The 13,990-nt window shown below is 26.6% G+C and overlaps 1 protein-coding gene and 1 long non-coding RNA gene across 7 annotated transcripts in view; one reads left to right on the top strand and one right to left on the bottom strand.

The window, feature by feature from the left end:
• Nucleotides 1-3,697: 3,697 nt before the first annotated feature.
• Nucleotides 3,698-13,990, bottom strand: part of LOC116185564 — a 19,060-nt gene continuing 8,767 nt past the window's right edge. Inside the window, exon 3 of the long non-coding RNA XR_004150414.1 lies at nt 3,698-4,804. This is a non-coding gene — a long non-coding RNA (uncharacterized LOC116185564). The remainder of the gene's footprint in view (nt 4,805-13,990) is intronic.
• LOC102681023 (high affinity cAMP-specific and IBMX-insensitive 3',5'-cyclic phosphodiesterase 8) overlaps nt 5,451-13,990 on the top strand; it is an 18,188-nt gene continuing 9,648 nt past the window's right edge. For 4 of the 6 annotated variants that reach the window (XM_031510220.1, XM_031510223.1, XM_031510222.1 and 1 more), the window contains exons 1-2: nt 6,171-6,445; nt 13,138-13,220. In XM_031510220.1, coding sequence (XP_031366080.1) covers nt 6,355-6,445; nt 13,138-13,220 — 174 coding nt within the window. In that variant the 5' untranslated portion in view covers nt 6,171-6,354. Of the gene's footprint in view, nt 5,822-6,170; nt 6,446-13,137; nt 13,221-13,990 lie in introns of those variants that run through there. The other 2 variants (XM_031510219.1, XM_031510221.1) reach the window with 2 other exon arrangements.

Genomic DNA, 13,990 nt, shown 5'->3' on the forward strand with positions numbered 1-13,990 from the left:
TTATTTATTCATTGTTGTATTCTCAATTATTGATAACAATTATTATTAAGATTATAAAACTATTTTTTAATATATATGACTTATTTTTAATTACAATTTTATTACAATTTTTCAAATGTTATTTTAAGTATAGTATAATATTTTATAGTATTTTAACAATATCATTTATTCTTTTTTTATTTTTTTTTGTTTTATCGTTTTTACAGATGAATTTTTTTTAAATTATAATAATTATCAATTAATTACGTAATGTATTACTTACAAATAAAAGATTTTAGTTAATAAATCGATTACGAGAAGAAGAATTTTCTTTTACAATCTATTTTACAATTATTAATTTATATTTAAGTTAAGTTATCTAACATCGATTAAACGCAAAAAAGTCTTAATTTAAATATTTATATAAATTATAATATTATTATTAATCTTAATTTATAATATTTCTTAAAATTTTTAAGAGTTATTTATATCTATTTTTATTAAATTTTAGTACCATGGTGTCATATGACGCATGATATGATAACATATATTTTCTTAATAATATTATCATGGGTAGAGAGATTTATCATTAGTTTTTTTCATTATCATTTATCATTTTTTTAAATATTTTAATAACATTTTTATATATTTAGATTCCAAATACTTAAATTAAATTTCAATTCTAATTCCATGGGCCATTCTCTGTTTATCAAATTTTCTTCAAAATTTGCAAAAACTTTAAGATATAGGGAGTTTATTTTGAACCTAGTTAAAAGAAAGAAGGTAAGAAAAATGGAACAATTTCTATCAAAAATTAATGGTCGTCACTCACCCGTGAATAACAGTTACTTCATCAGCTTTACATACGCATCTGGAGAGGTGTGGTATATAAAATTTAAACGTCATATGCAAGATATAGATTCCACGATGAAGTTGCAACGAGGGAGACAATTAGAAATGCATTTACGATGAGCTCACAGGCAAAGATAATTTCCGTCGAGAAAATTAAAGCGCCCCTGTATAAATAATTGCTTTGTGCGACCGCTGAGTAAACTCGCAATAACAATTGGTCGAATAATCTTGATATTTGCTACGCGCAAATTTTAAATACTCGGTAATTTTATTTGACTTTTATCAAGCATAAAATCTTCTTCCTTTGGATTAATTTTCTTTCAAATTTAATATAAGAAGAAATTTAATATAATTCTCGAATAATTCGACTTTTGTTTTTTAAAATTTTCATTTTTACGTTATTATTAATGATAAAAATTGATTATTTATATATTTTGCTTTGATATAAATTTTGTTGGACGTTAAATTTTATATTTTAAATTAAATTGAGCGAATTTGGTTTTTTTTTGGAATTCTATGAAAATTGTTATGCAATCGATCTATGGCTTAATTAATAATATTTGATCATATAGTTTTTATTTTGTGCGAATATTATTTTTTTTTGTAATTTTTTTGAAAGAAAAAAAATGAAAATATATAATAAATTTTTCTAAAAATTCGAAAGCAGACTAAAAGATTTTAAGTTTCAAGTAAGTTTAAAAAGATCGTATCAACATTTTGTTTTCTCTTTGCTATGTGTTTAAATATTTAATTGAATATGTTTTGCATTTAGGATTTTTTTGTAGTTTCTGCAAGCTAAACTAACCAGACCATGAATGTGCAATTGCTATTCGTCATTCGAACAGTGTGCAGTATTAGCCTTTCAAATCGAATAATACCTTCAAGGAGATTCCATTGAATGTTTCATAACGTGTTGTTCAGTATCGAATTGCAAACGTATTCACATTGTCTTGTGCTACTATTTCTATCATTATTCTATCTATATTATTGTTTTGCTATCATAAACATTCCATTCTATTTTCTCAATTAGACAAACACGATCAAATTATGAATTATTGAATACTATGAAGTAATTTTAATTTTGTTATTCTTTTTTTTCTTTTCTTTTAATTTTTATCATACAAAGTTTTCTTTCTTAATCATCTCTTTTCAGATATTGCTATTTATATTTTAAAACATTTTTTATAAACAGTTTGTAAAAAAATTTAAAAAAACATTGCTCAGTTAAAGAACCTGTATTAGTTACTGAAACATCATCGCAATGAATCTTATTAATAAACCTGTATTTTCACTATTTACTTATTCAATATCGCCATGATTAGTTAAATAGATATTTGATTTTCAAATAATTTCACTAAAAGGCTCATTTTAAAGATCTATTTCATTTAATTAATTTTACTAATTTTTAGCCTATATATATTTTTTAAAACATACTTATATTAATTTTCAAACTACCAAGAAACTTTTTATATGTATACTCATAATACTGGCCAGTTGGATAGGATTTTATTCGATTTGAAGGGATCAAATACTAATAATTTTCCTTCTTTGTTACTGTATTCTAATAATTTATAAAAGTAGAAGATCTGTTCTAGCCAAATCATCTATCTCACCTGTTCAATGCTGGCTAGGGTCCTTGGCTATGATTATGTGATTAATTTTTTTTGGGGAGATACAAAAGATAAACAATATACTTTGATTTTCTTTTAAATAAAGGTAGTAAAATTTGTTTGATCAACATCAATAAAAAGTATTCTTACAAATCAGTCAGAAGTTTTAGGAGGCTTTCATTTCTCTTGCATTTACATCTTCCATAGGTGTAATACTACTCGTTTTCAACATATACTATGATAATCTACCATCTAAACTCAATATACAATATAATCCAATATAAAATACAATACAATCGTAGATACAATATTTCCTGAATTATCATTAATAGATTGTTTTTTATTTGGAGAATATATTTGTCAAAAAAATTTTTTTCTCTTGCTTATCAAAACTCTTTAATAAACGAATAAATCACGCGTCACGTAACGCCAGAATTCTCCCATCGACGCAATTGCAAACAGCAAACAAAATATTTGGCTAGACGATCGAGAAAAAGAGGGGTTCAAGCATCCCGATCCCCCTTCTCGTATCGAAAACTTTAGTCAGTGAATTCGAGGCCATAATGCCTTCTGCAACTGGGTCTAGCTTTATTAAAACGTGGCGCACATCTCGGGACATCGCGTTGCCTAACAATGGATCCTCGATCGATCGACTCGAGGATCGTCGATGAAATTGTGATCCCATAGTCAGTCAATCGTCATGTTGAACTACTTTATCGTGTACACGGAATGGAATAATCGAGTGTAAATTGTACAAGGATTTTTAGAAAAATTGTTTCTTAATTTTGATTTTCGAGATGTGAATTTTTTTTAATGATTAAGTGACTATTTTATAGAATTTTTAGAGAATAGTTGTTTTTAAAGAATTTTAAAGAATAGTTGTTTTTGTTTATAAACTATTGTTTATCAGGTTTGAAAATTCACTTTGATTGGTATTATATGTACGATAATCTTTGTATTTATGATATTCATAGATTTGTTGTTTTTTAATTTAGATAGATTAGAATTGAACAATATTTCAAACTTGATGATTCAGTAAGGTTCAAGTATAATTTTGGAAAAATTATTAGTTTTGTTTATAATTTTAATTTTTTAAAAACTGTGAATTTTAAATTATTATGGAATTTTCGAAAAATTTGTGATTTAGAATCTAGTTTTTAAAATTTCAATAATAATTCAAATTTCGATTGAATAGGTTTTATATCGAATTTTCAAAGTTTTGTTATTTTAATTTATAATTTTAATTTCAATACATCTCAATAGAACAAAATCTTTCTCAAATTTCAATCAGAGATAAATCGAATGAATTTTTATGAATTGTTTTACTTTCGATCTGGGAATTTGGTGGCAAGTTTTCTTTAACTTTTAAATAAATGTTTTCTTCTACAACTTTTATACATTCATATTTGTTTTTTAAATCATTCATCGTAATAAAATTTCCTTATATAAAATCACGTTTATAATTCTACCAAAAACTCAACAACATTTCTATCAATTTCGATCAACAATAGATTTATACCAGATTTAATCATTACACCGATTTATCGATCCTGAATTCCAATTTCGCATCTCGAAATCCAAACAATTGCGACGTTAATTATTCCCAAGTGAAAATTAGCAGACAATGATAAAAGTCAAATAGCAGAGGAGGAAACAGGCGACCTCGTAAATCTTTCTGGGAAGCGTCAAGAGCCAATGTTGAAATGGGATCTCGATCAGAATCGAGCCAGCGATCGACATCATCCGACGATTTCTTTGGTCCACGTCCAAACCGATCGATCATTCAGACACGTTTCTTCACTCCTCTTCTTAACATTTACCGAGTTCTTCTCTCGATTCTCTGCATTCATCGTTATCTCTCTCTCTTTCTCTCTCTTTCAAACAAGCAAATCGTAAATTTGCACACGCGACACACGTTTTTATCATGTTACGTTACTCAAGGTTGATCGAGGAAGCGAAAGAATCGGGCGGAGTTTGTGAAATTGTGAATTGTTCGAGTGATTTTCGGATGTAGGAATCTTTGGAATTGAATTGATCTGGTTGGTGAGGCTGATGTGATAAGATAAAGCGAAGAATGTCGGGAGCAGAAAGCGTGTTTTCAAAGTGTGATTTCAAAGCTTGGCCTTCAGTGTCGCATGATTCAGTGTCAAGATCGAACGAGCCTTTGCGATTTCGTTTATCTGGTGGAAAATAAATTTTCTTCTGTTTCTCGTGCTCGTGAATAATTGGGGCTTTGATCAATTTAGGTGTTGGAATAACGATCGGTGCGTGCGGGCTACAATATTTGTGCGTATAAGATATGTTTCTTATATTTTGATTGGTCAATAATTGGCAAAATAATTTTTCTTGGCTCAATTTTATTACTTCGATTACTTTGTTATTACGTATATGTTTGATTGGAAAGAATAAACAAGAAGTTGATAATATATTCCGTTTAAAATATGAATGAACGAGGAGAGAAATATTATCTTGAAAAATATCATAAATTGTCGCGTATCTGTGACGATAACTGGTTTATGATTTTGTTCTGGGGAATTGTAGTGGCTGTGCATGTTTCAAAATACAGATTACAAAATCTTACAGCCATTGATGTATTACAGAGATGTACAAGGAAATACTGGATTATTTTTTTATTTGTTTATTATTTAGACTTAAATTAATTTCTTTTATCTTATTCTTATTCTATTGATTCTACGTTATTATTCTTTCTATCGTTGAGATTATTTTTAGATCTTTGAAAAAAAAGATAGAGAATTTTCAAAATATATGATTGTATTTCTAATCTATAAATAATTTTCTTAAAATATTTATATTATCGTGTTAATTTTATTAGCTCGTTACTACTTAATACTTTTCATACTTTTTAATCTATATTGTCTATATTATTAATTTTTTTGAAACGATCTAGCATATTCATCTAACATATCACACGCAATTTTAATAAAGAATTTACTAACTCTTTAATTTTTAATTTTTTTTTCTCTTTTTTAAATTATATATTTTGAATAATTATATTAAAAAAAAATCTATAGCAATCTTCTAAAAATCTATTAAGCTCTATATCTACTAACTCTTTCTCTCTGAATTGATCTTATTTTTCTTTATCATAGAGAGAGGAAAGCCATCATAGAGGAACTGAACACACCTTAGAGAAACTGATGATCACAATTTTCAACAACTGATAAAAAATTTAGTGACTAGTTTTGGAAAGAATTTTAAAATCAAGAAAGAACTTGTGTATCCAATATGTTCAGTGTAATCAGTGTCGGATAGTGTTAAACAATTTTTCAAGTGCTCGATCCATGCAAGAATCTTTCCAATGATCATGCACTCTTCAAGATACATGTATGCAAAACATTCATCTTGTACATGTCTCAATGGTAAGCCTCGTTTAAAAAATTTACAAATTTAATTTTCAATGACAACGTAAAACATCACACGAATATTCATTATCTCTTGCCTTAATCATTCTCCATTCCCTTTCTCTCTCTCTCTCTACTTCCTGCAATATCGAGTTTATGCATCGTTCCACAACATTGCAGACAGCCTTTCAACCTCTTTACATATCTTATAACAAGCCGAAATTCTCGTTGTCGAATCAATTATGCGTGCTCACAATCACATTTCCCATCGTCACAAATCGTTATCTCGATGCATCGCATTTGCAAAATAATCTCGTGGCATTTTTCATAAATATTATTCCTTTGGATAATTTAATTTGAATAATTATTTATTTTTTTGTTTGTTTTAAAAAAAATTGAGAAAGTTCAACGACGATAATAGATATATATAACAGGAATTATTTTTCATCTCTCTCATTCATCTTTTATTTTTTTAGAATCCAGTTGATGAAGTTTGGACGATATGTTCAAGGGGAAAGGATTGCGTATCGAAGTGAGAAGCTGCTTCGAGAATGGGTTGCAAGAGTAGTGTTTTGGAATACGTAGAGGATACAGGGGAGAAAAAGAGAAAAGAATCGGATATGGAGCAAGGATTTCTATTTGGTAATCTCTCTTCTTTAACTTTATGGAATTTTAATTTGTACAGTTTCATATTGTAAAGTTTTGTGTTTATCTTTCTTAAGTACTTAAATAGGCCACTTATTTTTTTGAGCATGTTTAGTATTTTCTTATGAATAACTTTCTATTTTAACTTATCGATACTTTAAATTTTTAAGCAAAATTTCTTTGTTTTTTTTTTTTTTGCTTATGAATATCTATTCAATAAATTCGTTGTTTTCTTATAAATGACTTTCTATCTTTAGTTTTTGAATACATTATACTATTTCTAATTTTTACTATTTATACTATTTCTAATTTATTTAATATGATAATTATAATCTAAATTTGTAGGAATCAAAGTTGCAATTTTATTTTTCTATTTTTTGAATATAATCTATTTCTTGCATCTGTCATTCCTCTCTCAAAAACTCGAAATTCGAAATATTTCTTTCTCTCTCAATCTTACAAAAACGCAAATCGATCACACTAATACTCAACTTTTATACTTTTCTCGATAATAATCAATTCCTGTAAATTGTTAGTACGATTAACCTACGTGATACCAGATCGAACCACTTAACAATGATCTCACAATAATCTCGATGAGATTACATAGGCCAAGTTCGACTGGAAAATGGGATTAACTTATATAGTGATAAGGAATAAAAAAGGGAAAAAATTGATACTAAAATTGATATTTTATCCTACTTTTCACCCCTGGGCCCTCTTGCACAATAATTTATCAACTAATAATATTAGTAAAAGTTAGAGTTAAATAAAGAGTTAAATAAATTCTCTTCTACAATGTCATCAATTATAATCGAAGCAGAACAATCAGAATTTTAATTGTCAATATTTATTTACAACATTCATTCGTTTTATAATTTTATTATTGTTAACCAAATTATTAATTATTTTAAACGTTTCGTTTTTCTGTAAAAAAATAGACAGGATTAAAAGAAATTTTAAGGATTAAATTTAAAAAGAAAGTTAGAAGACAAGATGTTCTATAAAAAAAAAGAAAAAGAAAAAGATTTAATTTCCATATTCTCATTCTATCACTATTATTATGCATTTAATACAAAGTTAAAAAAAGGCAGAAAGAAGAGGAAAAAATTACTGGCAACTTGTGATTCTAAAATTTTACTAATAACATTAGTTTTATTAACAGTATTGTACGAGAGGGCCCCGACAGTTGTGAAATCGAGAACTAATGTATTAAAGAACAGGCAAAAATCTCTGTATATCTATAACTAATTTCTTATTATTAATTGAATATTCTATTTTATTCCATATAATCAATATTTTTATCTCATAATCTAATATTTTGTTAACAATTATCGAATTTTCTATTTTATCCTATGTTAATTCATATGTTTATCTGTTATATGTTAATCTCACATTCATGCGTCATCTGATCTTAAATCTTCAAAATACTTCAAATACTTCAAAAAGAAAAAAGAAAGAAAGATAAAAAGAAATTATAATTCTACTTATATTTATTCAAATTCATTATTGATATTAAGATGATCCGACGATTGCGAGACGTTAAATGAACTCGATTCGATTTTAAGGCACGAACGATCGAAAATATTAACAATCAATCGAGAAGAGTTGCATTTTGCGAAAGAATGACTCGAAAGAGGAACATGAGTGATTCGCCTTGACCTAGTCTTATAGCCACGCTATTCAGCATTTGAGACATGAATTAATTAGAGCTTTAAGGTTTGTTTCGGTTTACGGTTTCTATTGAATTTCGATAAAATTTAATTTCGTATATTATTTGCAACTAGAAATCTTTCTTACGTCGATGATGAAGTCGATCGTCGAACTCGAATCCAATTAGATCACGTTTCAATCAGAATTGTAATTGTCAAAAGAAAGATAAATTAATGATGCACAGGAAATTGATTTGATCTAAGTATAAAGAAATGTAATGTAAATGTGTAAATAGAAAGAGATTTTCGTCTTTTTAATTTTTTAAAAAAGGGATCTTTTCACAAAATGGACGAACAAAAATTGAATTGAATATTGAATATTTGTATGTAAAAGTTTTTATCTTTTGATTTGTTTAATTTTTTATGGGATATTTCACAATATAATTTTGCTGTCTAATTTGAATTGATGTATACATATGCATGTTCAAAAAAGAACCGTTTGTTAGGATAGAAATTCTTGTTTTTTGATTTTATTAATTTTTTAGAAAATCTTTTATAACTTAATTTTACTGAGATGGATTAATAATAACTGAATGATAGAGGAGCACAAAATAGATAGAAACAAGAAATAAAATTGATTTGGTTATTAAATTCGTAGAATATTTTTGGCGATTCTAGAGATTAAATATATTTGTGAAAGGAGCGTTTTTAAATATATAGAGAAATATTTATATTCTGATTTATTTTCACTATTTTTTGTAGAACCTTTTTTAATTAAGGTGGATTTGATATGTCGATCGACTGGATTGAAATTTTTTCTAAGGAGAAGCAAAATGAATGGATTTCATTCAAGCGAACATTTTTAATTTCCTTCGAATTCAGCACTTGACAAGGGAACACCATTTTAGTAAATTTGAAAATTTTTTATAAAATTTATTATATTATAATGTATAAATTGAATTTTGGCATTCTTTGAATATTGTGCTACCTTATTTTTTGTATGGTGTAATAATTGAAAACGAAATACAATAACTTTTTTGCATTATTATATTTTATATTATTTAAATTGCTTAATTTGTACTATCATCTAATAAAATTTTTTCATTCAGATTTATGTATACTAAAATTCTGCTTTTTACTCTTTTTATTAATAAGTTTCAATTAAGTTACAAATCTACACAGTCCACTGATAATGATATTTTAATGCTTTTTAAATATAGATGGTGTAACTATAGATGGTAAAACTCATTCACAAAATTTCTAATAACATTTGAATTCATTTCTATTGATTGGATCAGAATTTTCTTATCAATATTCAAATTTCAATTAATCTTTAATCTTTAATATATTCATGTCTCCTGTTAAAATTCGTTTTTTAATGTAACTTACAAGCAGAATAAGTTGTTTAATTGTTTTTTTTTTTTGTAAGCAAGAAGCTCGATGGCACAGAGATATAATGTCGAAACGCTATATTGATTCTTTGATAAAGAGTCACACATATTTGGATACGTGGTTACGAATGCAAATCAGACACAGATAATGCCGAATGGCAATTCCATACAGAGTTTCTTTTTGCGAGCGTGCAAGCAAAATTAACTACGTATGTTATTCATCATTGTACTCGTATTATTGAAACTCAATTAACAAGAAAAAAAAAAAAAATCAAAGATATCAAAGCTCACTATTAGAAATTTGCGAGATCTTCGTTCTAGCGTTTTTCAAAAAAGAAAAATCAGTCAAATGGTAATATCAAGTGTAAGGCATCATATTTAGAGACACATTACATTTAACACCATGGCCAGTTATATATACATATTAAGTGCGAATAAATTCGAATATGGAAAAATATTGTACACGATACGTAAATTGCTCGAAACTGATAACATAATCTTGCGGGAGATATTTACTTTTACTTTTTTGATCTGAAAGTTAATCCGTACAAATAAGTTATTAAAACTTCATACAGCATTTTTATCTTTTTATATAGATAGATACCTTTTTATCCAAAGTGCAGTTTAATACGTTCGAACCAAAGCAGAATTCAGATAGAATTAATCACAATGCCTTTGTTCATTTTAGAAAGCAATGAGATGATATTTTGTTCGGATAATAGCTATTGCAACTTTAAATCGTATGCTAGATTCAGTCTCGACTATGTTTGAATATATTCTTTTCAACTATTCGTGAAATTAAAATATTTCTTTGCATATCATTTTGGTTTGCAAAATATAGTTTCATCGAATATTCTGAAATTCTATTCAATTTGTGCAATTCAATTTGTATATCCTGTTCAAAGAAAAATTTCTAATGTTTTTTTTTTCTTCTTCTTCTTCAAGCTAATTTTTAATAATTATAAAATCCTTCGGTAATTTTTCTCAAATCATAGTAGACTTTCTTCTAGAAATTGTACAAATTCATCAAAAGAATAAACATCATCTTCATTTCTATACATACCAAAACCAGCGAACATATCTTCGAAATCACATTTACTTAAACTTAGTAGGCTTCCATTTAATTATTCTACAAGCGCTAAAATCTTACAAAAAAAAAAACTACACGCTTTAACGTACAATTATCAGAAGAAAACTAATCTCAATGATAATTTCATTTCGATCCATTTAGTAATCTAAATTCTTCAGCCAATCGACATTTAAATTTGAAAAAATGAAACAACAGGCACATGTATATACATATATATGTATATATATATATATATCAAGCAAATATTTTAAACAGCCAAAGGAAAATATTATTAGCACCAATGTATAATTCTTTGCCTCGCATCAAACTGATACTTTCAAAGCTGTCTATGGAGTGACAAAAAAATTCATTACGAATATATCAGCCATAACTCGAAGCACTTTTGCTTTGCGAGACGTCTCTAATTGCAACAAAATTTTATTTTTCTTTTAATATTTTTTTTTTCATTTTATTCGTGTTCCCTTGAACGTGCTCCCGTTTAACGAACATGATCATTGTATCACGAGTTTCTCCAACGATCCTATCTCGTTCCTGAGCCCACTCACTCACGCGTAGAATTTTAACCTGGACAATTTGGTTTTGTCGACCAGTCGTTGTCTCTGAGTCGTTTACAACACATCGCAATCCAAATTAACTGTCTAGATCTATCAATTTTTGTTTTCTGGACTTTTATAAACGTGTAAAACATTTGAAACGGAATAAAATTCTTATTGTCGATCTTTAAGAATATTTTTCTATTTCATTTTTTTTTTTTTTCGAGTGCATCGTGAGTAATAGATAAGTACGATCAAGTAGAAATGGAAGATATTGGAGATCAAAAGGAAAATTTAGTGGAGTGTATTGATTTTTAAATTTTTCAGACTTGTTTTTTTTTTCTTTTTTTTTTTTTTTTTTTTTTCGAGGGCATCGTGAGGAATAGATAAGTACGATCAAGTAGAAATGGAAGGTATTGGAGAACAAAAAGAAAATTTAGTGGGGGGTATTGTTTTTTAAATTTTTCGGACTTGTTTTTTTTTCTTTTTTTTTTTTTTTGGTTAAATTTTTTTTTAAATTTTTTAACCTTTTTTTTTTTTTCTTTTTTTTTTTTTTTTATTTTTGGATTAAATTCTTTTTAGACTTATCTAGTTGAATATGATTCAACCGACAAACAGCTGATACGAATCTCTATCAATATGATGTAAGATTGAGATTGCAATGTAATCAAAGCTTATATTCTTTTGAAAAAAAATTCATATTTTCGATAGAATAATTTTGCACTAATATTGTTATTCGTGTATTAGATTGGTTTTTTTAAAATGAATCGATCTTTGATTTGTAATTTCCAATTATTGATTTAAACTTTTGTATACATTTCAATAAATCGTATCACGATACAATATTTTATGATCTTATCTGCTTATAAATTCACATGGCATCTCCTTCGAACAATTATTATTTTCCAAACGAGGAACAAAATATTTTGGATGACACAATATTTGACAATGGTATGTAATCGTGTTAATATTTCAATTTCTCTTGAAAAAAAAAATTCTGTAACGATTTTATAATCCTTTTATAATTAATAAAATTTAATAACATATAGTTGAAATATTGTCATAAAATTTTAAAGACAAACTAAGAAGTCACAATAATTCTTCTGATTTAAAAAAAAATTTCTTCATCTTTTTTATTTTTTGCAAATATTTTTTAATAATGCGCGTTTCATTTTTTTTTTAAAAATCAATAAAAGAAGAGAAAATTGGAGATCGATTTAAGAATTAATAAAATTTGTATCGTTGCTCGAAAAATTTACAATTCTCTATAAAATATTTCTTGGCTTTGATTTAAACTATTTAACGTTTTGTTTCGTATCTATTAACTCTCAGGTTATCCAATTAAGGCGTCCTACTTTCGATTTCAATTATCTTTAAATTCTGATCCATTCGAATCGAACGGATAAACATTGAATGATCCTGCCGTAAAAGGTGAAAGATAAGGATCGACCTCGTTCACACATCCTCTTTCGATTTCTTTTTATAAAGTTTTTTTCGTTCGAGTTCTTTCTTAATTATCCATTTCAATTAAACATTATCAAAAAAAAAAAAAAAAATCATCGTCGAAAACTTTTAATTCAATTATCAATAACACGTTTAAAAGCATTACACGAAGAGTTAATTGAGAGATTAAAAATGTTTTTTTTTTACAGATGAGTTATTTAAGAAATTGATCCAATGAATTCAATCAATTCGATATCAAAGATCAAAAGATGAATAATTAATTTGTTTTTCAATTTATTATTTTTCCAATTGTCAGCCTCAATTGTCAGTTCATTTATTGACTCAGAACCGTGGCGATTCATTCGATTAATCCGATTGTTAAACGATTTCCGCTATTGCAAAGATATCGATTAATTGCTGCAATCGATTCAAGAAAGTCTCGTTTTATTGCAATAGAACGACACATTATATAAATAGTATTGTATAAATACTGTTCGATATTAATTTTTTTATCTTTGAAATTTTTTTTTCTTTTTAAATAACGTATCATCGTCTAATTGTGTGTATTTATTTTTTCCAGAAAAGACAGAGTACGATATTTTAAGGAGAAAATCGTCGTTCGAGGATGTTGACGATGAAAAAAATGCAGATTATTCAACGTTGGTAAGTAAATTTCTGTTTTATCTGTTTTATATCTATATGGATAATCTCTTCATTTAAAAAAAAAAAAAAAAAGAGGTCGTTAAATATATTTTCCTAACTATGTTTGCAACCTCGTTAATGTTAAGAATAACAAAGTTCTTGATGCGAAAGCAAACTATAATTATTGGATGGACTATCGGTAATCGGTACAACGTTGTAAAACGACAAATGACATTTAAAAGTATCTCGCCGTATCGCGATATATTGATTTCTCGTGATTTCAATCAAAGATAAAAATTGACAAACAATGTACCACTTTTGAATTTTTCATAAGAATAATATAAGAGGCAATTGAATAGATGTAATTCATCGCTACTTCTTCTGCATGTTGTGAATTTTCAAAATGCATATATCCAATGAAATTGAATTTAATCCAAATTCAATACAAATCTTGATAAACGATTAATTAATATTAAACTCAGATATTGCTTGCTATTCTATTGTTTAAATTATATTTTATTTTTATATATTTAATTTATTTCATTAATTTATTTTTTTTCTTTTATAATCAATCAATTTATGTTCATTTCTTTAACGACTTCTTTTTATTTATTCGTTTTGATACTATTATTATTCGTTAAGATACTTTAAATGTATCTTAACGATGTCTCTGATCGATTGCTATTCTTGGACTCTAAACCTTCCATCAGTGTCCTCCTTCTCTTTTTCTGCTCGCTTTTATTAATATATATATATATATATATATATATATATATATATATATATCACTC

Source organism: Apis dorsata, unplaced genomic scaffold (genome assembly GCF_000469605.1).
Source record: "Apis dorsata unplaced genomic scaffold, Apis dorsata 1.3 scaffold_217, whole genome shotgun sequence".
Taxonomy (NCBI): domain Eukaryota; kingdom Metazoa; phylum Arthropoda; class Insecta; order Hymenoptera; family Apidae; genus Apis; species Apis dorsata.